Genomic DNA, 25140 nt, shown 5'->3' on the forward strand with positions numbered 1-25140 from the left:
ACTGCCTGCAATCACACTATCATGCTGCCTGCTATCACACTGCCTGCAATCACACTGCCTGCTATCACAGTGCCTGCAATAACAGTGCCTGCAATCACACTGCCTGCTATCACACTGGCTGCAATCAAAGTGCCTGCAATCACACTGCCTGCAATCACACTGCCTGCTATCACACTATCACACTGCCTGCTATCACACTGCCTGCTATCACACTGCCTGCAATCACAGTGCCTGCTATCACACTGCCTGCAATCACACTGCCTGCTATCACAGTGCCTGCAATCACAGTGCCTGCAATCACACTGCCTGCTATCACACTGCCTGCAATCACACTGCCTGCTATCACACTGCCTGCTATCACACTGCCTGCAATCACACTGCCTGCTATCACACTGCCTGCTATCACACTATCACACTGCCTGCTATCACACTATCACACTGGCTATCACACTGCCTGCTATCACACTGCCTGCTATCACACTGACCGCTATCACACTGGCTGCTATCACACTGACCGCTATCACACTGCCTGCTATCACACTGCCTGCTATCACACTATCACACTGCCTGCTATCACACTGCCTGCTATCACACTGACCGCTATCACACTGCCTGCTATCACACTGACTGCTATCACACTGGCTGCAATCACACTGGCTGCTATCACACTGACTGCTATCACAGTGCCTGCAGCAATTTCTGGTCTTTTTAGACCCCAATCGGTTGTGTTTGAAGGGTTAAATAGTATGTTACGCAGGGAGTGAATGAGTGTATCTCAGCGCTCGGGGATACACTTTATCACCATATACCCTACACTTTCCTCATCACACAGCCCGGTACACACGGCGCATCCCTCACAGGCACACACACAGGAGATGCGGCGTGGGAACGCTGGCTGTTCACAGGGGCGTGGCTTTGCGTAGTTCAGAGCGTCTGGTGGGCGTGGCTTAGCCTCCTAGAGGCGTGGCGTCAGGCCGGGGGTTGGAGGCGTTCTACCAAACAACAGCTAGGTTCTCGCGAGGTTTGGAGTTTTGGCGAGAGTTTGTGGAAGATGGCGCCTGTTGTGACAGGGTAAGTCTGGGGAGTCGGGGCGGCTGGTAGGGGGAGCGGGGTGCCCGGACGGGAGCTCGGGTGGGGGGAAGCCTGTGCGGGCTGGGCTCGGCGGTTAGGAGGAGGCTCCGGGCCCGGGCTTCCCCGCGGCGGTAGTTAGCGGCTGCTGTGCTCCGGTACTTGGGCTCTATCGGAGCTGTGCGCTGTGTCTATGGGGGAAACGAGTCTTTGTCTGGCCGGCTGAGTGTGCCGATCCGTACATCCGTGTGGATGCCGAGCCATGTGATCCGTATACATATAACATTGCCTGCGAGACGCCCCACTCCCCTGCCCACCACTAGGGATACCGCGTCCCCTCCTGGTGGAACAATCCTCGCACCTCATAGACATTTCACACTTCTCACATTGCACGCCCGTGTTAGGCTGACCCCCCCCCCCCCATCTCATATACTGGTACGGTCCCTATAGTTACTGTGTTATACGGCTCACACTAGGAGTGTACCATTTAGGAGGGGGATCTACTTCTCGGAGTTAGCAGTTGGGATGTTGCTTATAGCAACCAGTCAGGTTCCAGCTCTGATGTTTCAAGAGACTCTATGGAAAATGAAAGCAGCAATCTGATTGGTTGTCACAGCCACTCCCCCACTGTTCCCTTTATATGCCTGCTTAGGAGGGGAATCTGGGGGCCACAGTCTGGTTTCTGGGGGTCTCTGGATTGCTCTCTGTCCTGCCTCTTCCATCTTGGCTCCCCTATAGGTTGCTCAGTGCATGAGTATCTGGGGTCTGCACTCCAGAGATCCCCTTTAATATGATATAAGATAGTTGGTTGACTAGCAATGAATGTTCAGCCCCCCCTTTCCCTATTGATAATTATGCTTACAATTCTAAAGCTGCGTTCACACTGTGTGTTTTTTGTTGCCTATTTTACTATGTGTTTTGGTTGACTCCCATGTCTTTCATTGAGGTCACCAGTCAAAACAAAGACATGCACAGTGTAAACACAACCTTATAGAACAGGGGTACCCCCCCCCCCCCCCAGTACTTTCCCAGCATTCAGGTGAATGGATCTCGCTGATCAGCCAACAATCCTGCATCAGGGATATGATGTGTTGGATTGATATTGCTAATAGGAGTCAAAACTTTGTGTAAACTTGGCCTGAAGTTTGTATACCATGCACGTGGGCATATGTGGCATTGGATCATCTTGTTGGTGTTCTATGAATGGTGTATTAAGTTTAGCCAGAGTGTTCCTTTAAAGGGGTTATCCAGCGCTACAAAAACATGGCCACTTTCTTTTTTATTGACAACACGACTCTTGTCTCCAGTTCAGGAGCTGTTTCCAATTAAGCTCCATTCACTTCAATGGAACTGAGCAGCAAAACCCCGCCCAAACTGGAGACAAGAGTGGTGCTGTCTCTCGAAGAAAGTGGCCACGGTTTTGTAGCGCTGGATAACCCCTTTAAGGCAGTGATTGCAGAAATAGAACTCCCATCATACCCTCATAGTCTTCTGTTGCAGATGCAGAGTTTACCAAACTGTAAGTATCCTGAGTTTTCTGAACTATAACCCCCTCTCCCCTCATGATCATAATGGGAGTTGTAGTTTTGCAAACACTGGGGACAGAGCTTTAATGTATAATGCACAAACTGAGGTTTTTTTTTGGTTCTTATCTGTGACTGCATGTAAAGTTATAGAGGCTAGAGATCAGCGAAACACTTAGGGCCCTATTCCACCGGATGATTATCGTTCAGATTATCGTTAAATCGTTCGAATCTAAACGATAATCGTTCGGTTGAAATGCAGTTAATGATTAACGACCGAACGAGGAATCGTTGATCACTTTATAAGACCTGGACCTATTTTTATCGTTGCTCGTTCGCAATGAATAAGACATTGTTTGGTTGTTCGCAATAGATACGAACGCAATAGCGAATAAATAGCGAAGACAAACTATCGCAATTACGATCATAAGTAACGATTATCGTTCCATGGAAATGAGTGAACGTTTTCAGGTCTTTCGCAATAGCGGTCGTTTGAGATTGTTAAAGATTATGTAAACGATAATCGTCCGGTGGAATAGGGCCCTTAGTTTGATCAGTGATGGGCTTATCAGGCCGCTTACCTTTCTGCTCTCTGCCACTCCCCCAGGATGTTGGGAAAAGCTGCATCCAATCCTGGGAAACTTCTCCCAGTTTTCCAGAATTGGATGCAACTTTTTCCCGGCACCCGGGATGAAGCCGGCTTAAAAGCAGGCGGCTTGATGAGCCGATCGCTGATCAAACGAAGCACTTCACTCCATTTAGATGTGCGGTTCACTCATCTCTAATAGAGAGGCCATAGGCAGCCAGTCATTCAGCAACAGGAAAATTGGAACTTTATCAGACATATTACTTTTATTACATTTATTTTTTGTTTTCATTTGTGTGGTTGAATGCAATGTAGTGTCCTCTATTGGCAGCCATATCTATTATATAATATATAGAGGAGCTTGTAGTGTTTATCAATAACATTACTGTTTAGAAGTCACAAGGATCACTTTTAGGTCTGTTTTCTAAAATGCACTTTTATAAACGTCCCCTTCAAGTCTGGTATTACACAAGCGTATTACAGCTGTCTTTTTTCATCCGTATTATGAAGACAAGTCTCAAACTGACAGCTGTCTGACATAATGGCGGGCCTGATGATCCAGACTGACAGCTATCTAGCCTGACTTTGGGTCTGATGATCTGAACTGACAGCTGTCCAGCCTGATCATAGGCCCGAGCTGACAGCTGCCATCAGGCGAGGACTTCAAGTTGTCTTATAGACATAAAGCCAGGTCTGCATTAGGCTACTGCAAGCCCAGCATAAGGGTTAGTTCACACGCAGCAGATTTGTTGTAAAAATGTCTGTAAATGAAAATTGTTCTGTCCAACCAATCAGAGCTTGACTTATGAGAAAGTATGAGAAATAAAAGCTGGGCTGTGATTGGTTACTATCTTATTCCTCATACTGATCCCTGACATCACTACAGATGCTGATATAGCGCTGGATAGTCCTCCTCCACACTATCACTAGACACACTAGGTGGACCCGGTGGTCTTGTGTTTATATCACATTTTATACAGACTCTATAAAAGTTAGTTTCTAGAGTGCGTCGGTCTGCTCAGGATCTCGTGGGAAACTTTTTCCATTTGTCATAATTAAAGCGTTACCCTTTGCCAGATCTGTGTAGCTGATGAGGACGTATATATGTGTTTGTGTGCATTGGGTCATGTGCCTCACAGTCACGAAGGAGGACTACATGTATCTATATCCCAAGATACTGCAACCTATAGCTCTACAGGGATCCACTCTAGCCGGGCTTTTGCTTCTATCATTCCAAGGTACAGTAGATTAGCCAACCTTTCCATGTAATATTGGTACTTTTAGGAGCATTCACATCTTCTGTGCACGGTCAGTAAATATGTTTGTTTTGAGTTTCACACCCCTGTTATTGACAGTGACAGATGTATGAATAGGTACATAAAAACCTATGGGCCCTAAACTATTGCAACAAATTTTACGGACCTGTTAATGATGCCTTTGAGTCTAAACTTGTGATGTTATTTTATAATAATGTTGTTTTATATATATTTTTACATGTTATTATCCCAGTGTATCCATGCTGGATGGTCCTTAGGTCCGGCACCGTGCCCCATTTCATCCTATGTCATAATGGATGCAAAAGATCCAGTTTGTGGTATCCCGCTCCCCCATTATTCCCAACCTAACAAAGCTGTGACCGTTGCTAATCCGTGGGCTCAGGAAGGTCCATTTACATAGAGAGATTGTGCCAAAAGGTTTGAAGCCAAAGCCAGAAACAGACTATAAACAGAGATCAGGTCATAAAGGGAAAGCCTGAGATTTCTCCTCTTTTCAAATCCATTCCTGGCTTTGGCTTCAAATCTTTGGCAGATAATCTGCCAGATAATCCTTCAGTGTAAACGCCCCCTAATAAGTATCCATCAGTCCACCACTTATAATGTATTGTGTAATGCTGCGTTTACACAGACAGATTTATCTGACAGATCTTTAAAGCCAAAACCAGGAACAGACAATAAACAGGGATCAGGTCATAAAGGAAAGACTGGGATCTATGCTCTTTTTAAATCCATTCCTGGCTTTGGCTTCCAAAATCAGTCAGATAAATCTTTCTGTGTAAACGCACCCTAACGCTCCAATTAGCCTGGTTTTGTATTGTATGTAGATTTGTCCTGTAAATATAGTGAAGAGTTATGACGTCAGTCTATCTATCTGCTGCTCCTCCCAATGGGTGAGACAGGATTTATGTGGATCACAGGAAGGTGTTACTATGGCAGAATATATGACGGCTGCTCAGAGATTTGTTGCAAGCAGTAAAAATAAATCAGCCTGATATGAGAGATTTTCTTGTATGACATCCATATGCCCTGTTAGCTACTACTATATGGGCGGATCTGGAGAGGAGCCCTCCAGTTTGGCAAGACGTTACGTCTCCCATCCTGACCAGATGTAAGGTTACTTTCTGTAGCTGGAAACCTTGGAAGCCATCCTCACCGCTCACATGGGAGCGTAAGCTGCATTTCTACCGAAGCAGGAACTATTATATATTACATGCAGGATTTATTCTTTATATATATAAATCATTACATAAAGCCTAGAGTTACCATGTAGTATATATGTTATTACAGCTATATGGGGATACTTTCTGTGTTGTGTTGATCCTTGGGGTTCAGGTGCCACAGGGAGCCTAGCTAAGCACCATTTATTTCTGCCCGACTCTATGCGGTGTATACATCCATAGAAACTCAGACACTCTGAAAGGTGTACAGATTCACTATGAGTAGAAGTGACTGTGCACAGCTGAGCATGTCTACCTCTTCAGCGTCTCCCCACCCGGACCCCCACTGATGGATTTTTAGACATGTCAGCAGTTTGTAAGAACAGAAATCTTTCCACTGTTGCATTGAATCACAAGGGAGAGTTATTCTCTGTATCTTCTATATGACTGGGAGGATTAAATCATATTAAGCCGCCTGTCCTGTATCTCTGATAAATGGCCCATCATTTGCAGTAGCGCAGTGTGTATTTTCTCCTTTCTGCTCGGTAGCATGGCTTCTATTGCACCCAGTCTCCCCCCCCCTTAGATATTTTTGCAGCCATAAAGCAGATGTCTACACTATTACATCTGTTGTACTTGGATCGCTTACCTTTCTGGATAGGGCTCTAGTAGTAATCCCATCCAGCACGGATAGGACGAACGAGCATAATGAATGAAATATATATATGTGTCCCTCTACCTGCTGTGGACCTGTTTGTTTACACACACACACACACACACACACACACACACACACACACACACACACACACACACACACACACACACACACACACAGAGTCAGTGGTAACTTGGATTGAGAGTGTTTTGCAAGGAGAGCTCACAGTTTTTCAAAACTGTGACTTGGTTTAAGAGCATTGCTCTGTTAAAGAGCTTCCTGTACTGGGTGGGAGGTAAAGTCGGGGAGGGGCAGGGTCTACAGCTCTGTACTCTGACCCAGGAAGTTTACCTCACCTTCCAAATCATATCAGATCCATTTCAGGCTGGGGCTTGCATTAGGGGACAGGACTGTGGAAGTAATCTTTCCATAGCTGTAACCACTCTTTCCCCAGACAGAGAGTGCTGCATGTATGTGCCCACATCTGCCCAGCTTATTCCTTTATGCTCCATACAGTCTCTGTCAGACCTTGGGTTTCCCATCTTCTCCATTCCTGCTATAACGTGCCTGCACTCACACTCAGCTATGCACACTGCTGCTATAATGTGCCTGCACTTACACTCAGCTATACACACTGCTGCTATAATGTGCCTGCACTTACATGCAGCCATTCACATTGCTCTATAGAAAAGTTTGTCACTGTCCTCCTGCACAGCTCTGTGATTTTTACTTTGATTGGTCCATTCTGAACACACCCCTTCCCCATTGCTGTCATATGACCACACAGACCTCTGACAGCAGCCCTGCTTCTCTATTCTAGCCACTTGTACTACGCTACTGCATTATGGGATCTGCAGTTCCATCCTGTATCTAAAAAAACTGCTGCTGTATTATCAGGGTTATGCACTAACTATACATTATACTCCACATGCTGATTGCTATACTGTACAGTAGATTTAATATCACATATCCAGCTGTTTCTAATTGTTTCATCTGTTCTACATGTTAAGAATAAAAAAAAAAATTATTTTTGGGGTGTGGAATCAATTGTCTGCATATCAGTGATTTCTTATGGGAAAATTTGCTTTGGTTAAAGAGTGGATCTAGATTACAAGCGTGGTCCTCGAAGAAATTATGTTTGTACACAACACAACAATCGACTTGGTGGGATTTTATATTCCTCTTCAGTTCCTGGCCTATTCCTCAGTGTGAACATACCCTAAAATGCTGCAGCATTCCATATGGAATATCTGCTTGATTACCAGTGACTGAAGTAGTTGGATGCAGCCCTAAGGAATCCTGGAAAACATGGATATGGCCAATGGCTGTGTATATGTTTTCTAAGCAGCATCCAGCACCTTCAGCCACCGGTAATGAAATGCTGCCTGCTCGGGTTTGTTCATTTCTAGTTGTGACCTTTCCATTCTAGCTGCTTTTTCTTCACTTTGTGATAGGACGCAAAGGTGTGTGGTGACATAGCAGAGCACAATGCTCCTATAGTCCGGTGATAGTGTGGTGTATGGTGGAGTACACCTGTGCCACCCTATATGCCCTTCACATCACAGTAGCTGGTGGAAGGAAGAATCTGCAGTGTGTGCAGCTTATGGGTACAAACATACACACCGTATACGCAGCAGATACGCAGCAGATTTGATGCTGTGTTCAGCTATTTAGATGTAATCTGCTGCATATCGCAGCAGAAAATACGCTGCCATACGGTGTGTGTGAAGCTACCCTATAAACATCTCGCAGCATTCTCTTTTCCAAATGTTCTGGGGAATGTTTCCATAGAACAGGGGTCTCCAAGCTGTTGTGTCCTCTCTGTATACATGCACACTCGGATTGACCAAGTGTGCATGTCATATAGGGAATGGGGATGATCTCCCTTGGTTCGAAGCAATTGCTGTGTAAAAATCCTCCTTTTCCTGTCATTGAGAGTTGGTGTACTGTGTAACCATGGCTGGTGGCGCTAAAGATCGTCAGGATTGGCCTACTTTGCTCTCATGTGTATTGGGGTTTAGGGTTTATGATGTAAATGATCCTTAGTGTGTGTGTGTGTGTGTGTGTGTGTGTGTGTGTTTCCCCTTCGATTTCACCATCTTTCATTATGCCCTGACAACTACAGCCTGTCACAGCATGCTGAGAGATTCACTACAGCTGGCAAGCCACAAGAGAACATTGCAGAGGGTATATTCACGCTATAGTGTGGCTTAACTACATACTACAACAATAGAGTGGTTCTAGTAATGGTGAAGCATTCTGCCCCACCTGTATCAAGATGGATAGCTATTTACTTACACATTGAGTGTCTTTGCACTACTGTACTGACACAGAGTGTCAGTACATAAGGGCGAACATTTAAAGGGTGTTTTTTTTTGGCATTTTTTTTTTTTTTATTCAAATCAACTAGTGTTAGAAAGTTATACAGATTTTAAATTCTATTTCAAAATTTTAAGGCTTTTAAGTACTTATCAGCTACTTTATGTGGAGGAAGTGTGTTTCCTTTCCAGTCAGATACAGTTCTCTCTACTGCCACCTCTGTCCATGTCAGGAACTGTCCAGAGTAGTAGCAAATCCCCATAGGAACTGTCCAAAGCAGGAGAGGTTGTCTATCACAGACAGAGAAGGCAGCACAGAGTAATGTGTCAGACTGAAAAGAATATACCACTTCCTGCAGGACATACTGCTGCTTAAGGCCCTATTCCACCAACAGATCTGACGACAGATTATCTGCCAAAGATTTGAAGACAAACCCAGGAACAGACTATAATCAGAGAACAGGTCATAAAGGAAAGACTGGGTTTCTCTTCTTTTCAAATCCACTCCTGGGTTTGGCTTCAAATCTTTGGTAGATAATCTGTCGTCAGATCTGTTGGTGGAATAGGGCCTTAAGTTCTTGAAGATTTTGGATTTTTAAATAGAAGTAAATTACAAATCTGTATAACTTTCTGACACCAGTTGATTTGAAAGAAAAAGATTTAGCTGAAGTACCCCTTTAAACCGTTTCAGAGCATGAATGTGTAATTACGGACAGTGTGAATGAGCCCTTAGACTTGAACCTAATGTTCAGTCCATTAAAGTGAATAGGTCTGCTAGCAGTATGTTGCAGTATACAGCGACAGGATTCCCCTGCAGCATACAGTTTAGAGCAAGTGTGTGACTTTTTATGATTTAATGAAATCACTTCTGCACGCCGCTGTGGACTCTCATAGATCCAGTATTAGAGAAGTGTTTTGTTTTTTTTTCTGCTTCTTTAGAGGCCTGATCTTGTGTTGAGTTTTCTTGCAGATTTTAATAATCCGTAGCTGTGAAGCATAAAGCTTATTGTATAGTGATCAGGCTTGAGTTACATAAGAGCCGAGAACCATGTGTAATCTATAGCGTATGAAGTGCGTATTGGGACTGTGAAGGTGTCGGCGGGCTGCTGGTGTGTGGCATGACCTGCTGCGAGGGTGAAGGTATGCTCCTCTTATCGGACACACAGATAGGAGACTGGATCGATAATGTTATTGCGCTAACCACCTGCTGGATTCCCACAGCAGCTCCTCCTGGATAGTAAACTCTATCAATATACCACATGACACGTTTGTGGTTTCCCGAGAATTTTAGTCATTTACAGCAGTATGGAAAGTGCATTAGGAATGACATATAGTTAGCGTCCCTGCACTTTATTTCACAATCCTCCGTCTCTGTGCTCCTATAATGAGACAGGCTCAGGGGGAGGTTTTGTTCCTTAAAGGGATTTTCTGAAGTTTGAGCTTATGAATGTTACCAATACTCTGACATCCTATAGCATAGGTAACGTTGCCTGTCACATACAAACTGACAAGTAGCCATAGGCTTTGAACCTTGCTACTGTTGTCTTGCTTTTTACGTTGACCTGGCTACTAAGGAGGACATTCCGGCACCTGGATTCCACCCCTAAAATAATAATCTGTCTTGTGTCAAGTAACCGTGTGTAGTACAGGTCAGATCTTGCATCACAGCCCCACTAGTGCAGGCCTGAACACATCACAGCCAGGTCTAGGAGCCACCTCCAGATGTTAGGAGCCAGCAGTGACCTGCCATAGGGCTGTGTCTGCACAATTGCTGCACATATCGCCTCCATGCAAAGGGTTTAAAACTGCACAATCCAGCGACAAGGTCTGCAGGTTTCCCCATGAATTTGGCCTCTTACTGTAGTTATTGTGTTTGCAGAGAACCAAAGTATCATGGACACCCCTGCCCGATGTCCGTCTCTGTGCACAAGTTATTTTTCAGAAGTTGAGTAAAATTTACAGATCACACAATTTCTGATATGATCTGTTATAAAACTGCTGCTTGTATGTTCAGAACTCTGCCACCAGGTGGCGCACCCTGATACAACAGCTGTGCTGTCTGAGAGTGTCTTAGGGCCCTATTCCACCGGACGATTATCGTTAAATCGTTCGACTCTAAATGATAATCGTTCGGTTGAAATGCAGTTAACGCTTAAATCGTTGATCGCTTTATAACCTGGACCTATTTTTATCGTTGCTCGTTCGCAAAACGTTCAAATTGAATAAGACATCGTTCGGTTGTTCGCACTAGATACGAACGCAATAGCGAAGAAAAAACTCGCAAATGCGATCATAAGTAACTATTATCGTTCCATAGAAATGAGTGAACGTTTTCAGGTTTTTCGCAACAGTGGTCGTTTTAGATCGTTAACGATTATGCGAACGATAATCGTCCGGTGGAATAGGGCCCTTAGGCTCTGTTCACATCTGTGCTGTGGCTTCTGTAGATAATTGAAACCACAACACTGTACCAGATCGTGCACACCAGCAGTACCTTATAGACCCCTCTGATTTATACTGGGGTCTATACTGATGGAAATGTATCACTGCTGTGCCTGTGCCCTTTGATGCAGTAGGCACATGCCCAAGGAGATCTATTGTTAGGCAGTTCATACTTTATATCGAGTCCCTTTATCTGAGCTGCCATCAACTAACCAACCACCCAGAGTACAGAGTGTCTTTCTTTGGTCAGAGCAGCCCATGTGCTTTATACGGGCAGCCCATTTATTTTAATGGCTGCCATATGTGAGTATTGATCACTTGCTGCCAGGTTATCCCCCAAATGAAAATTAATAAACTGTAATCAAATCAAACTTGTAGCCATAATAATCATGCAAAGCAGATAACATTTAAAGGAGTCGTGTTATGCCTAGAAGGTTCAGTGGAGGGGCAGCGTGCATGCGTGGCCCCCACTCCATTCATTCTCTAAGGGTCTTCCGGACTTTCCTGCATGTTGAGCTCAGCAATGTTCAATAATCCTATAAAGAATGAGTGGTGAGCTGACTGATTTAGTAAGTTGTGTGCCAGCTGTTGCTGGTTGGTATGGTGCCCGGTTGTGGATCTCCATGAATCATGGTGCCTATTAGTCAGGGAGTTGTTTAGCTGCCACACCTGACAATGCCCCTGGAGGCAGAGAGCAGTTCAATGGGTCCATGGCTGCTTAATCCATAGTGACGACACATCCCAGTGAACTCGCACTGGATGGAAATGCTGCAGGTAAGATCCTCAGCACAACACCGAAAAAGACAAATGAAGTCTGATGGCCCAAATCTTCTTCACATGCTGCAGATTTTGTTGCAGTTGATATTTCATTTTAATGTATACAATCAGGAGAGCGGGAGCGGAACAGGTAGGACCCTTTTCTGCTCCCTGGAAAACCAATTTAATTTTTAGGCATATCGCTTAGGCCTAGTGAGATAGATGGGAATTGTGGTTTTGAAGCAGTTGAGAGCCTGGCTTTGCTACCCCTGGTCTAGGTGCAGGAACCACACAAGTTAGAATGAGCAGGGAGAAGTGCTCCGGTAAAGCTAGGTTCACATTGGGAGCAGAAGCCCCAAACAAGTGGCCACAAAGAGATGAATGGACACCACAGAGGAAACCTAAAAGACCCCATTAAGGTCAATGGGGGTGTCTCAGGATTCATTGGTGTCTGTTGTACAGTGGATCACACCTCTATTACATATGTGAACCTAGCATTAGAGCTTCTCTTCTCCCTGCAGGAGATTGCGTCATAGACTTTCTATACAATGGTGCTTTTTCCAGCACAAAAAAAGCCTTGAAATATAAAAGAAATGATATGGCTAAACGTTAGCTGAAAGTCTGTAGTAAATCTAAAACCCCATATCAGTGCTTTTTACTTTGTGGCAGTTTTTGTCACATTGGGGTGTTCTGAGGTTAGTAGCAGTTCTTCAGAAACATGGCTTTCTGTAGGGGTGGCGTATTTGTCTCCCATAGACCTCCAAGGGCTTCTCAGATGGTACATGGAGTTTTCATGTAGTAGTATTCACACCATTGTTATATTGTTAGAGAGAGATGCTGTCACGTTGCTGGGCTATTGCTGACCACGTTTCTGACTCCCTGTACAGACAGAGTATATATTCAGGAAATAGTCCAGGTGGCCTACGCAACCTGCTCGCCCACAATGCATTTTGGCTACGTGTTAGCGTGCCCTTCTGACAGTTAGATGATATATAGCGGACAGGAGCCCAATATCTAGCACAGATGGGGTTGTATTTTGCATGGTACTGGATCAAAAACTGCAAGTGTAATTCTAGCCTAAGTCCTTATTCACACATCCCGTAAAGTTGTCTGTAATTGTGGATCTGTAATCACAGTTCAACTTAGAGCACATTGATTTCGTAAAAAACCTGGATCAAATCTATGCAAACTTGTGCTGTTCACATTATACGGAAACGGATGCAAATACGGATGAATTTATACCGACCACGCAGTAAAAATAGCGAAGGGTTTTGTGGTCCAGAAAAATTATTGAATGTGTGAATGCGGCCTAAGAGATCTAAACTACTCCCAGGAAGATATAAACCTCCTGTTTTCTCTCTGATAAGGAGATCCACCTCGCAGTCATTTCTAGAAGTACTGTCCCTTTAAGCAGCTCAGGGGGTCTCCTCACATGCCATGCTGTCTTCTCCTTTCTTCTCTTCCAGCTCCACGTAGCTGGGAATCGTTTCAGCCTCCTGTTCCTCCAGGGGCTTATTATATACTGTTAATAGACTAGCTCATCTCCTCGGCCTGTTTGCTGTGTGTTTCCCTCCATATAAGAGAAGCCATATGTGTTTGGGAGCACTCAGACGTCAGAGCTTGGAGTTTGCTCAAGTTTCCCAATTATCCTGTGATCCGAATATAGACCTCATTCCCCAAATATGCCTCGTTCCAGCGCCGTCCTGACCACCAGAAGGCATGTGCTCCCAGGACGGGTTATCACCTCCAGATCCCAGGACAGGTTAGCTCATCTGCTCCCACTGCATGTGGCTATGGCTACACAACCAGATCTACTAGTGACAGGAAGCACAATGATTGCTCTTTTGTCATCTGTTTGCTTTGTTACATGCATTGGTGACAGATATGGATCTTATTATGAAGAACTACATATGTGATATAATATGTGGTTAATATAGCTACATATTCCTCAGAGATTTTTACAAGTGGAGCTTACAGTCTATTTTCCCTATATCTGATGCATTCATGCTAAAAACCTGTAAATGGTTAAAGGAGAAATCCGGCAAAATTTTTTAGTAATTTAGTAAAGCATTGTATTGCCCCCCCAAAAGTTCTACAAATCACCAATATACACTTATTACGAGAAATGCTTATAAAGTGCTTTTTCCCTGCACTTACTACTGCATCAAGGCTTCACTTCCTGGATAACATGGTGATGTCACTTCCTGGATAACATGTTGATGTCACACCCGACTCCCAGAGCTGTGCGGGCTGTGGCTGCTGGAGAGGATGATGGCAGGGGGACACTGAGGGACACAGGGCACTGGAGGGACACTGAGCATCCCCCTGCCATCATCCTCTCCAGCAGCCACAGCCCGCACAGCTCTGGGAGTCAGGTCGTGACGTCACCATTTTATCCTGGAAGTGAAGCCTTGATGCAGCAGTAAGTGTAGGGACAAAAATCACTTTATAAGCCTTTCCCATCCCATATTAAGTTTATATTGGGGAGTTGTATAACTTTAGGGGGCAATACAATATTCTAATTTAAAAAATTCGCCCGACTTCTTTAAATGTATCACATGGTGACTAGAATCTTCTATCGTTCCTTGAGCTGGTGACCCATGTACTAGTGATGGGGTGGGGGGGGGGGGGTACCAGTGGGCTCTCACTAGGGCTGGGCGGTATACCGTAAAAATACAGATACCGTCACTGGCGTCGGTTAACCGACCTCAACTCTGCCAGGACGGTATCTGCGGTATTTTTCCTCCTCTCACCCGGCGGCCGCATCTACTGCTCCCTTCAGTTAATCTCCCACGTGTCCCTGCTCCTACCCTGACTGGCCTGTGTAAAACTATTCCGATCCCAGCCAGGACGCACATATACTGGTGCAAGGCAAGGGATAGAAGATCCTGCTGCGGGGGCTGAAGAGAAATGCTAGAGAACTGACAGGCTGGGCACGGGCGTGCTGCGTGCTCCGCGCTGCCGCCGGGCGGCTCACCTCTCCTAGCTTCTCTGGAAGCTGCACGGTGTGCCCTGCCCCCCCCCCTCTCCCGCACATACAGTGGCTGCAGGGGGTCAGGTATGGGTCGGCACCTCCTCGCTCCACAGGGCACCGCACTCTGTCCCGCACAGGAATCCGCGGCGCCCCGTTATCTTTTGTCAGTCCTGGAAGCAGCCATGTGTGACGCTCTGCCCCGGACACTGCCAGCAGATATATGTGCTCGGAGCTACACCAACACTGAGGGACAGGGGCTGTGCGGGAGAGACAGAGAGCGGTGGCCGGGGGAGCAAGGAGGTGCCGACCCATACCTGACCCCAACTGTATGTGCGGGAGAGGGGGGGGGGCAGAACAGTTTGTGACAGAGTGACTGGGGGTGGATATAAGATAGAGAGAGATTAGATTATAGATAGATAGATGATAGATCTATCTATCTATCTATCTATCTCCCATCTGTCTATAGATAGATAGATATAGCAAACCATATAGGCCGCACACTAAATGAACTGTGGCTGCCAGCAGATGAATCCCAGATCTTGGATCAAGTCAGCTAGTAAAAAAATACTCTGCAGCTTTCTGATGGTGATACAAACGTGGATTTATTCCATATAACAATGTGCAGCAAACTTCACAAGTAATATACAACGTTTCGGCGTCTCCTACACCATTTTCAAGTGGCACTTGAAAATGGTGTAGGAGACGCCAAAACGTCGTATATTACTTGTGAAGTTTGCTGCACATTGTTATGTAGAATAAATCCACTTTTCTATTACTGTCGAAAAATGGGGTTTTCAAAGGGGGTGTGGCTTTTAAAAGGGACGTGTCATAATTATCGTTACCGCGCCTACATGTACGATAAACCGCGATATTGTTTTAGGCCAATATCGCCCAGCCCTAGCTCTCACCCATTCGTCGTCATTACATGGGTAATAATAAAGGGTATTCCCACTGAGGTGAATTTCATTGTAATATCGGTATAAATATAAAAGAGAAATAAAACTCTCCGCTTCCCTTGTGGCTGGAAGAAGAGGATGGCAACGTGACTCATTGTTCTTCATAGTTCATGGTGGTTCCTGATGTATTTATGTTCATAAAAACCATTGTGGTAGTATTTTGAGGATCTTGTGCCCCTATGAAGTTCCTGAAAGGCTTTATACCCTGCTGCCTGACCTGTTATATACTTGTATAGTGTCTTGAGGTTTGTGTGTTGGTCAGTCCCAGGTTTTCCCTGGATATTACACTGGTTTGTAGCTGGAGCGATCCCCCCCTTACCTTATTCTATTGGTTGCTGTGGAGAGTCTCCTCTGCCAGCTCTTCTCCTTTCTTTATCTGACCACAGGAAGTAAAAGTGATGGTGGTCAGTGGTCCCTGCTTCATGGCAAACCACAGGTACAACACTATGCAACATTCATTTTTTCCTACTTTAAAGTTAGGCCAGGTTCCAGTTTTGTGGGCGCACATCACATAATGGGGGTTTGATATTGGGAACAGATATCAGAGTCTTGCCTCAAAATGGAGTGGCCTTATTTCATTTTTACGGTTTGTGTATAAGTCACGTCCCTGCTCCTTTGTGTCAGTTTTTGCCATGCCTCGTATTTGTTACTATGTGTATATATATATTTTTAACCATATGTCTTTATTTCTTTAAACTATTTGTCATTTATCTATGGCTGAAGGAGATGTTTTCTGTTTAGCTATCCGTTTTGCAGGCGTTGGCAGCAATCCTGATGGGTCACCAAGCAGCCTTTTGGACAGGACTTGCGTCTGTAGTAACCGTTCCTGATGCTCCTTCTCGCACAGATCTGCACTATTAATCAAGCTGTGTAGGAGGAAAGTACAGTGTATAGAGGCCGCCATAGCACTTCCACTTCTCTGGGCTGACAGACTCCAGAGCTGCACACATGCCAGAATAATCCCCCCACTGTCTGGGTCACTACATTGAGCCAGGGCTTTCCCCTCCGGTGGATTACATCCTCACTCTGCACCAGAGATGTTATGTCTGTTCTTCCCCTGGCTTCCATCCAAAAAAAGAATGCTTCCCCCCACCCCCTATTTGAATTTTGAAGGGAAAAAAATGTAACTTTATTTAAAAAAAAAATAATTGAGCATCTATAGAGTTAATACCATAATATATCCAGCATTAGTGATTTATATTTTTTTTTATGTAAAAGGCTGTTGAAGGGAATGTGTCATCATAACTGCTGACACCACTATATAGATATTGGGGAGAGGAGTAAAACCCCAACTAGGGCTTTGATCTTTCCCATTGCCTCCTAGGCAGCTGCTTTCACAAGTGCCCAGGAGGCGGAGCCGTCATGTCAGGTACATAGAGGTCTTTGCACTGAACACTTTCCTGGTTTTTACCAGCTCTTGTAGTCTGGCTCATCCCATTGAAGTAACAAGTACAGCTGCCCATAGAAGTCTATTAAGATGGGAGGCGGCAGTGGCTGGATAACGATACATACAGAAGTTCTAGTAATGGTTTTATTTAACCCCACGGCTTCATTCATGGGTTATACTGCTCTATAATGTTCTCCATGGTTTTTGCTGGTTTTGAAGTTATAGGAAGTAGGATCCCCTCTGCTGTGTATATTCCTCTCCCTTTCTCCCCTGCTGCAGGCTGGCACATATACTTACCAATTATCAGTGTCCCGTGGCTTTCTTCCGGTCCGACATCGTTGCTCGGATCCCGCTGGTGCCCATGTGATCTCTTACATTTTAGCTCCGCAGAGGTAAGAAGAGCAGTGATGTGACCGCCAGTGGGATCCCAGCTGTGCCATAGGACTGGAATGAAGCCGCGCCATGGGACACCGATCATTGCTGGTAACTATTTGTGCCAGCCTGCAGCAGGGGAAAGAAGGAAAAAAAACTGGACTGCTTTTTAGATAGACAGGATAAGGCTGAATTTACACTTGGCTTTTTTATGCTTTGTTTTGTTAAAATGAAACACCATGGGGGAGATTTATCAAACATGGTGTAAAGTGAAACTGGCTCAGCTGCCCCTAGCAACCAATCAGATTCCACCTTTCATTCCTCACAGACTCTTTGGAAAATGAAAGGTGGAATCTGATTGGTTGCTAGGGGCAACTGAACCAGTTTCACTTTACACCATGTTTGATAAATCTCCCCCCGTGTTTTTATTTTTCACATTTTAGTTGCAGTTTTTTAATATTGTGGCATGCTAAAGGTATGTTTTTCCCCTCCAAAAAAATAGCTTGTTGTATTTTTCCTCCCAAAGACTTATATGGGTGGAGAAAAAAATCTGGAAAAAAGGGCATTTATGTGGGATTTTTTTTATTCATAATTCTTCAAAAGAAATCCTTGGGTCACATGACTAGTGAGAAAAACTGTAGGAGAGGAAATGCCAATGAAAGTTTTTGGGTACTGCATCTGAAGGAAGCGTTATACAAGGATGTTTTTAGGTGTTATGATCCTCAGAACTGGAATTTAGGCCATTCGCTCAAAACTGACGCAACCGGATATTAGTTTTCTACCTCAATTTTACTGCAAAGTGTGGAGGGTCCTAAACTGAGTAATGGGACAACATACTGCATTTCTGTTATTGCTTGTTAGATTTTGTTATAGTTGCACCGCTGTTTGTTTGTACTGTTTTGGATAGTATGCAGGATATAGTGCTTAAAGGGGTACTTCAGTGAAGAAAAAAACTGGTGCCAAAAAGTTATACAGACTGGTAAAAAAAACCTTGAACCTAGCTGCTGTATGTCCTGCAGGAAGTGATGGATTCTTCCCAGTCTGACAGTGCTCACTGCTGCCACCTCTGTCCATGATAGGAATTGTGCGTCTCCTCTGGACAGTTCCTGTGATGGACAGAGATGTCAAAAGAGAGCACTGTATTGGACTGGAAAGAATCCACCACTTCCTTCAGGACATACAGCAGCTAATAAGTACTGGAAGACTTGAGATTGTTTAATACAAGTAATTTACAAATCTATATAACTTTTCTCACACCTGCTGAAAACTTTTTTTTTTGCCCTTGGGGAGTACCCCTTTAGCTTTTTTAGGCCAATAAAGAAATTTTATAATTTTTATTGTTATTATTATTATTATTATTATTATTATTATTATTATTATTATTATTATTGTGACCGTTATGCAAAATGTTCACAAGCGGTAGGCTGACGTGAGAGGAGGAGCTATATGACGGCTTTTGCCCCCATGTGTGTGTGTGTTCTTGTGTTGTGCCGGACGGTAGCAGGAGCCTGATACGCATAGGGATGGCTGTATGTCTCAGCTGATGGCTCTCTATAGAGGTGTCTAGGAGAGAGCAGTGTGATGTGGGCAAACAGCTCCTGGATGTGATGTGCGACGACAGTGTTGATTTAAGGGGACCTGCGCTTTATGTAATCTATGCCTTGTTTGTTCACCCTCGCACTTCAGTCCTGACCAATGACTGCGACCGGTCTCTATTGTGGAGCTGGTAGTCAGGACCCCTTGTTTGTCTCTGGGAAACATGGCTTTACGTCATCCGGTGACTTGTGCCTAGAAACTGAGACATAAGCAAATATTGTGATTTACTGCCTTTCCAGCGGTGAACGCCAGCCTGCAATGTGGTCAGACCGCGAGCCTGATCCCTGACATATCACCAGGCAGAGCAATGCTATAAACTCTCAGGCAGCTCCATTTCTTCATTGAGGATTATAGGCGGACAGCAAAAAAAACACACAAGCCAGGCCCTCAGGACCAATGGACATAAAGCGCAAGAGAAAAAATATAGTATGGGAAGGAATATGAGAATAATCTTCCTATGCGACGTTCATCCACCTTATAATGCACAGCATCTAGGGCTCTACTTGGGCTCCATTCATATTGACAGTCTTGTCATTGCATTAAGGACTATGGTAGTTTTTTGATAGCAGGGATAGTCTGCAGTGATGGAAAACTAAATCAGTGGGGAAGATTTATCACCATGGTGTGTGACTTGCTTTAGGCTGGGTTCACACTATGTATATTTGAGGCTGTATTTGGTCCTCATGTCAGGTCCTCATAGCAACCAAAACCAGGAGTGGATTGAAAACACAGAAAGGCTCTGTTCACACAATGTTGAAATTGAGTGGATGGCCGCCATATAACAGTAAATAACTTCCATTATTTCAATATAACAGCCGTTGTTTTATAATAACAGCAAATATTTGCCATTAAATGACGGCCATCCACTCAATTACAACATTGTGTGAACAGAGCCTTTCTGTGTTTTCAATCCACTCCTTGTTTTGGTTGCTATACAGCCTCACAAATACGTAGTGTGAACATAGCCTTAAAGCGACTCTGTACACACAATCTGCCCCCCCCCCCAAACAGCTTGTATTCATCACTTGTCAGAACACTGTACATGGGCCTTTGCACATGTGCTGGATTGTTAAGGCCCATGTACAGTGTTCTGACAAGTGATGAATAGGGAAAATGCTGTCTGGGGCATTCCTAATGATGAAGTGGACGGGAAGGGGGGGACGGTGCAAACCTAGGGTACAGGCACTCTAGGCCACATAAATTTGACACAGGGCTGCAAGTTTAAAAGTTGTTTTTTTGGCCAAAAACTGCATCACTTGCCGAACGGACCCCAGGACAGATCTTTCATTAAAAGCTGCTATCTGGCGGTTTTGGAGGGGCAGATTGTGGGTACAGAGTCGCTTAAAAATGTGGCAGCATTTGAGGATTCGGAGGTATAACATCATCCAGGAACCGAAGTTGTGGCCAGAATGCACAGTGCTGTACGTTGTATAGTGGTTATGCTGGGTAACTGCAGCCAACTCTGTTCACTCAGTGCCAAAACATTTTTTTTTTTAATGGTCCAGAAGTGCAACCTACATCCTACATGTGCAACAGTTATATACGTAAACAACACTGGTTTGGAATATAGGCTGAGGGTGTGTTTGTTGGTTGTGGTCCAGACGTGGATTCATCTAAATGCAGCAACACATTGAAATAAGTGGATGGCTACTATAGGGGACCCTGCTATTTCTACAGCTCCTGTGTCCACAAAGGGCAGTGTGTACACCCTCCACAGTAACAGTAGCCTCTCCACCCCTGCAGGTGTTGTAGGTTCCAGCATTATACTAATATATGTCTAAGTAACAACATTTATTTGTGGATAAATGTCTATAGCACTGCGGCCGGCATGGATGGTGTGACAGGCACCAGCCCATTTTGCCAGATATTGTTGTGTACATTGTTGCTGGCAAAGTGAAAACTGATTGCGGTTGTGGGGGCCGCATACACCTGCCACATTATGATCCTTTCATCCGATCTTTAAAAATTAGTAGTTCTTGACCTTTCTACTTTCATCTCTCCGACGTGTCTGGGTAGTTGCCTTGATTCTTAGTAAAGAGGAAACGCTTCCACCTACAATGTGTGGTTACATCTCGAGAAGCTCTGGTGAAGCTAAGCTGCAGATGAAGTTGTCTCTGACCTCCACACATGAACTGGCTGGATAGGCAGCTGCTGGGCATGGACTGGAGGCTGCACGGGGTGCTCCGGAATGGCTTCAGGTAGGAGGCAAGGCCCCTGGCACAATGGGCACAATGCCTTTAGCAGGTCACTTTTTTTTTTTTTTTGCATTGTTTAATATTAGTATTTCTCCAGCTTTTTATTATATAGTTTGTGATTGTGTTTGATAATATGTAGACGCAGGTAGTAACTCTGCACTTTGTCTTTTTGTCTGGGGATTACCAATTGGATTTGTTTGTGTTGCCCCCTTTTTTTTTTTTTTTTTAATTTATTGAATGCTTTGAGTCTTAAAATTGTTAGGACCTACTTTATAAGGGGAAAAAATATATATATTTATAAATCTGATTTAATTGTAAGACTATGTTGCCACTTGGTAAAGATGTCCGTTTTTTAATTGGACAGCTGCCACCTAACTGTAAATAACGGCCATTGTTTTATAATGAAATGACAGCCGTCCACTAAACGTCCGTCATTTTGAAAGTTTGTGAACAAAGCCTAAAAATGTGGTGGTCTCGGCTTTTATTCCTGTTTATCCCTAATTTAGGTTGGCTTAATGTTTAGTGGTCTTTATGGCATTTTAGCCCACTTTTTAATTTTTTACTTAATTTTAAGTAGCCAGATGCTGTCTTTTGTTGCTATAAGATGGCTTTTTTTCCAGGTCTCCAAAAAAAAAAAAAAAATGCTGCCCGAGGTTTTCTTGGAGTTTTTGGCTTAAGGTGTGAATGCATATTTATTTATTTATTTATTTATTTATTTTTTTAAAGCTTTTGGCGTTTTTGAGATGAATAGAAGTATTTCATTGAACTCTGCAGGAGAAAAAAACACCCCAGTTTTCAGGAAAAAGGCCACATCTTTAGCATAATGCTTTTTGGAAAAATGGGAACAGAAAAGCCACACAAAAAAAAAAAACGCCAACCTTGTAAGGCAATTTATAAATTTCTATTGATTTCCAGCAAACATGGCCGCTGGCGTTTTTGCAAAACAAAAAAAGCCATGGCATTATTTTTGGCGTTGTCTGAAAATTTAAGGCAGTATGAAACAAGCCTGTGTGTATTTCCAAACACATTTGTCCTCAAATGCATGTTTTTTGGGTGACTTTTTTTTTTTTTTTTTTTTTTCTTGCACTTTGTGTTTTTGTTTAAATCAGGCCTAGGCCTATAATTTATAATTGTTTAATTGGTCATATTTTCAAAACAAGTACATTTTTGGGTTTATGACTATAATTGCGACTGTTAAAAAAAAATCAAAACAAAAAAAAAAAAAACAGTGCAGTGAGGTAGACTACTAGTGTAGTAGTGTAGTGAAGTCGACTATGTATAATGTAATCTTTTTTTTTTTTTTTTATTCATTCAATGTGATCCAATATGGCCTTTTGTATGCCTCCAAAAAATAACTTAAAAAAACTGGACATAGTCTGTAGTCAACGTTAAAATCACTTATTGCGCATTTTTTTTTCTGGGTAGTTAATCTAATTTTTCTACAGGCTGCTATAGGAATTAAGAACGGCGGAAAACTAAAGACAGAGATGTGAAATGTCACAAACACCAGGAAATACAGTCTGTTAAATTAACCAAAAAAGTAATGTTTTTTTATCACTTTGTAAAGTTTTATATCCTTTTGTTCTGTTTTCTTTTCTTATGTTTGTTTTTTTTCTGTTGTATTTTTTTTCTCTCCTCTTTTGCACAGCATCTCAGATGTTTCCACCTCAACCACCTGACCACATACATCAGCAGATGGTGACGGTGCATTTAGACACTTGGTTTCAGTCACTTCTATGAATCCTTTTTTGACGTTGCATTTTAGTGGTTGACCTGCATCTTGAGTTTGTTAAAAATCAGTGACTTCTGGGCCAGGAAGCTCCTGGGTTATCTGTGTGCATATACAATATACTGAGCATAATTCTCTGTATATCGTATATGAATAAATCCCACATGTTAACAGTGGCTTTCGTGCGGCAGATCATGCCAGGCTAACGTGACTTCCAGCCAGCTAAGGAGAAAGGAAATGACAAAAAAAAAATACCACAAATAACATTTAGGAAAGCTTCCTTTTTATTTGAACAGACAAGCAATTTCTCTTAACATTTTGGATTTACGTTAGACACCAGTTATAAGTAATAATAAAAGTTCAGGGGGTGCTTGAGTTCCTCACCCTGTGCTGGGTGCCGGCCTAAGAGAACTGTGGAGCTGGCTGTAAGGACAGACCCAGGGAAAAGTCAGAGAAACTCCGATGTCCCTAGGAGATGATGTCAGAGGAGACAAGGATTGAACATGTAGCCTTTCAGCTTCCTGACCCTGTTGGTTTGGGAGGCGATGAGCTTTCTCCGTAGACATTATGTCTGACACCATATGTTTTGAAGATATTGCCCCCTAGTAGCAATGCAGGGTAAGTTGTGTGGATCTGCACAAGGATTGTCACTCAGTGGGGCTAATCTTTTCCTTTTTTTTTTTTTTTTTTTTTACTACATGATCTCTTAAGGGAATTGACATCTTGCTACTGGAATTCATGCAAAAAATTGTTGTTGCATGCAAAACCTCATTCACATGAATGGCATGCAGATTGTCATGGGATCTGATGCAGGTTTCACCTTGACAAATGTAGTGCGTTATATGCAGCCTTAATTTGTCACTGGCAATAATAATAAATTCCCTGTTTCTGAGAGAGAGACCAGGATAGAGCCTTTATAGTTTATTTTGGGGAGAGTCTATCACAGGAATGGAAGCGCCTGATGGTAAAATTTGTAGTAGCAAAATTCAGTGGTGGTAGATTCACATGTAATTAGTTTGCAGTGGATTTCACGCTGCACATATGTTTCCTCTGGCATCCTCCTGTCTGGTTCTCCGGGTCTCGGCTCACTGACAGTCTGATCAACCAATCACTGCACTGTCTCTCTGCAGCCAGTGATTGGCTGAGTGGGCTGTCAGTGAGCCGGGACCCGGAGAAGCAGATTGGAGCACACCAGAGGGACGGGTAAGCATGATGTCTTTATTATTTTTACCAGCCCGGCCTAGAAGTAAGTAAAGAAAGCTTCCATTACATTCTTGCAGCAGAATTAATATCCTCTGTGAGAATGCAGGACTATAGAGACTAATGGTAATGAGTATTGCAGCTGATTTGCTGCGATATGTGCAGCTTCAAATCTGCAGCAAACTTGTTACATGTGAATTTACCCTAAAAGAAAACCTCTGTTGTAGAGGAAACACCATGTACAAAATAAGAATCTTCCTTCTGCCGCTGCTTGTAATATAGAAGTAGCTGTAGGTTTGGTGCTTTCACTGAAACCATTGTGTCTGCATTAGAGATGAGCAGGGCCGGTTTTAGACTAAATGTGGCCCTGGGCAAAGTTGAAGGTGGGGCCCCATATGCTGAAATATTGTAGCAACAATTTAAGGTCCCCATACATTTGACTCTTTTGTTGGTGGTACCTGTTGTTCCTGGTGGGTTCGGCCATCAGTGTAAGGTGTATGGGGCTCTCTGGACAGTCCTCTGACAGATGATATCAGTGGACATAGGGGGTCGAGCTTGATGGAAAATCAACGCCCAACCTCTTTGTTCTCAGAGAGATAAGCCGCCATCAGATCTGTATGGCTATGGCTTTCCCCTCTCATAGAGAACACAAGAACACTCAGATGTGCCAAATTTCTGTGTATGGGGAGGACTGGACGGATTGGGAGAGATAATTGTCAGCTGAAGGATTGTTCAGCCAGCAGTTATTGGAAGCATACGGCCACTTTTAAGGCCGTATTACACGGCCTGATATTCCGCAGAAGTGAGCGCCAATCTGGTAGAATGGAGCTCGCTTAGAGAGCCTACTACATGGCTCTTTTATGATGTCTTTTACATGTCGGGACTGCCGCTACATTCTGGGACTGCCGCTACATGCCAGGACTGCCGCTACATGTCGGGACTGCCC

The 25140-nt window shown here is 43.8% G+C and overlaps 1 protein-coding gene across 2 annotated transcripts in view; it reads left to right on the forward strand.

Moving 5' to 3' along the window:
• Positions 1-950: 950 nt before the first annotated feature.
• RBPJ (recombination signal binding protein for immunoglobulin kappa J region) overlaps positions 951-25140 on the forward strand; it is a 49462-nt gene continuing 25272 nt past the window's right edge. The window contains exon 1 of one of the 2 annotated variants that reach the window (XM_069976482.1): positions 951-1071. In XM_069976482.1, the coding sequence (XP_069832583.1) occupies positions 1052-1071 (20 nt within the window). In that variant the 5' untranslated portion in view covers positions 951-1051. Of the gene's footprint in view, positions 1072-22770; positions 22806-25140 lie in introns of those variants that run through there. The other variant, XM_069976483.1, reaches the window with a different exon arrangement.

Source organism: Dendropsophus ebraccatus, chromosome 7 (genome assembly GCF_027789765.1).
Source record: "Dendropsophus ebraccatus isolate aDenEbr1 chromosome 7, aDenEbr1.pat, whole genome shotgun sequence".
NCBI lineage: Eukaryota > Metazoa > Chordata > Amphibia > Anura > Hylidae > Dendropsophus > Dendropsophus ebraccatus.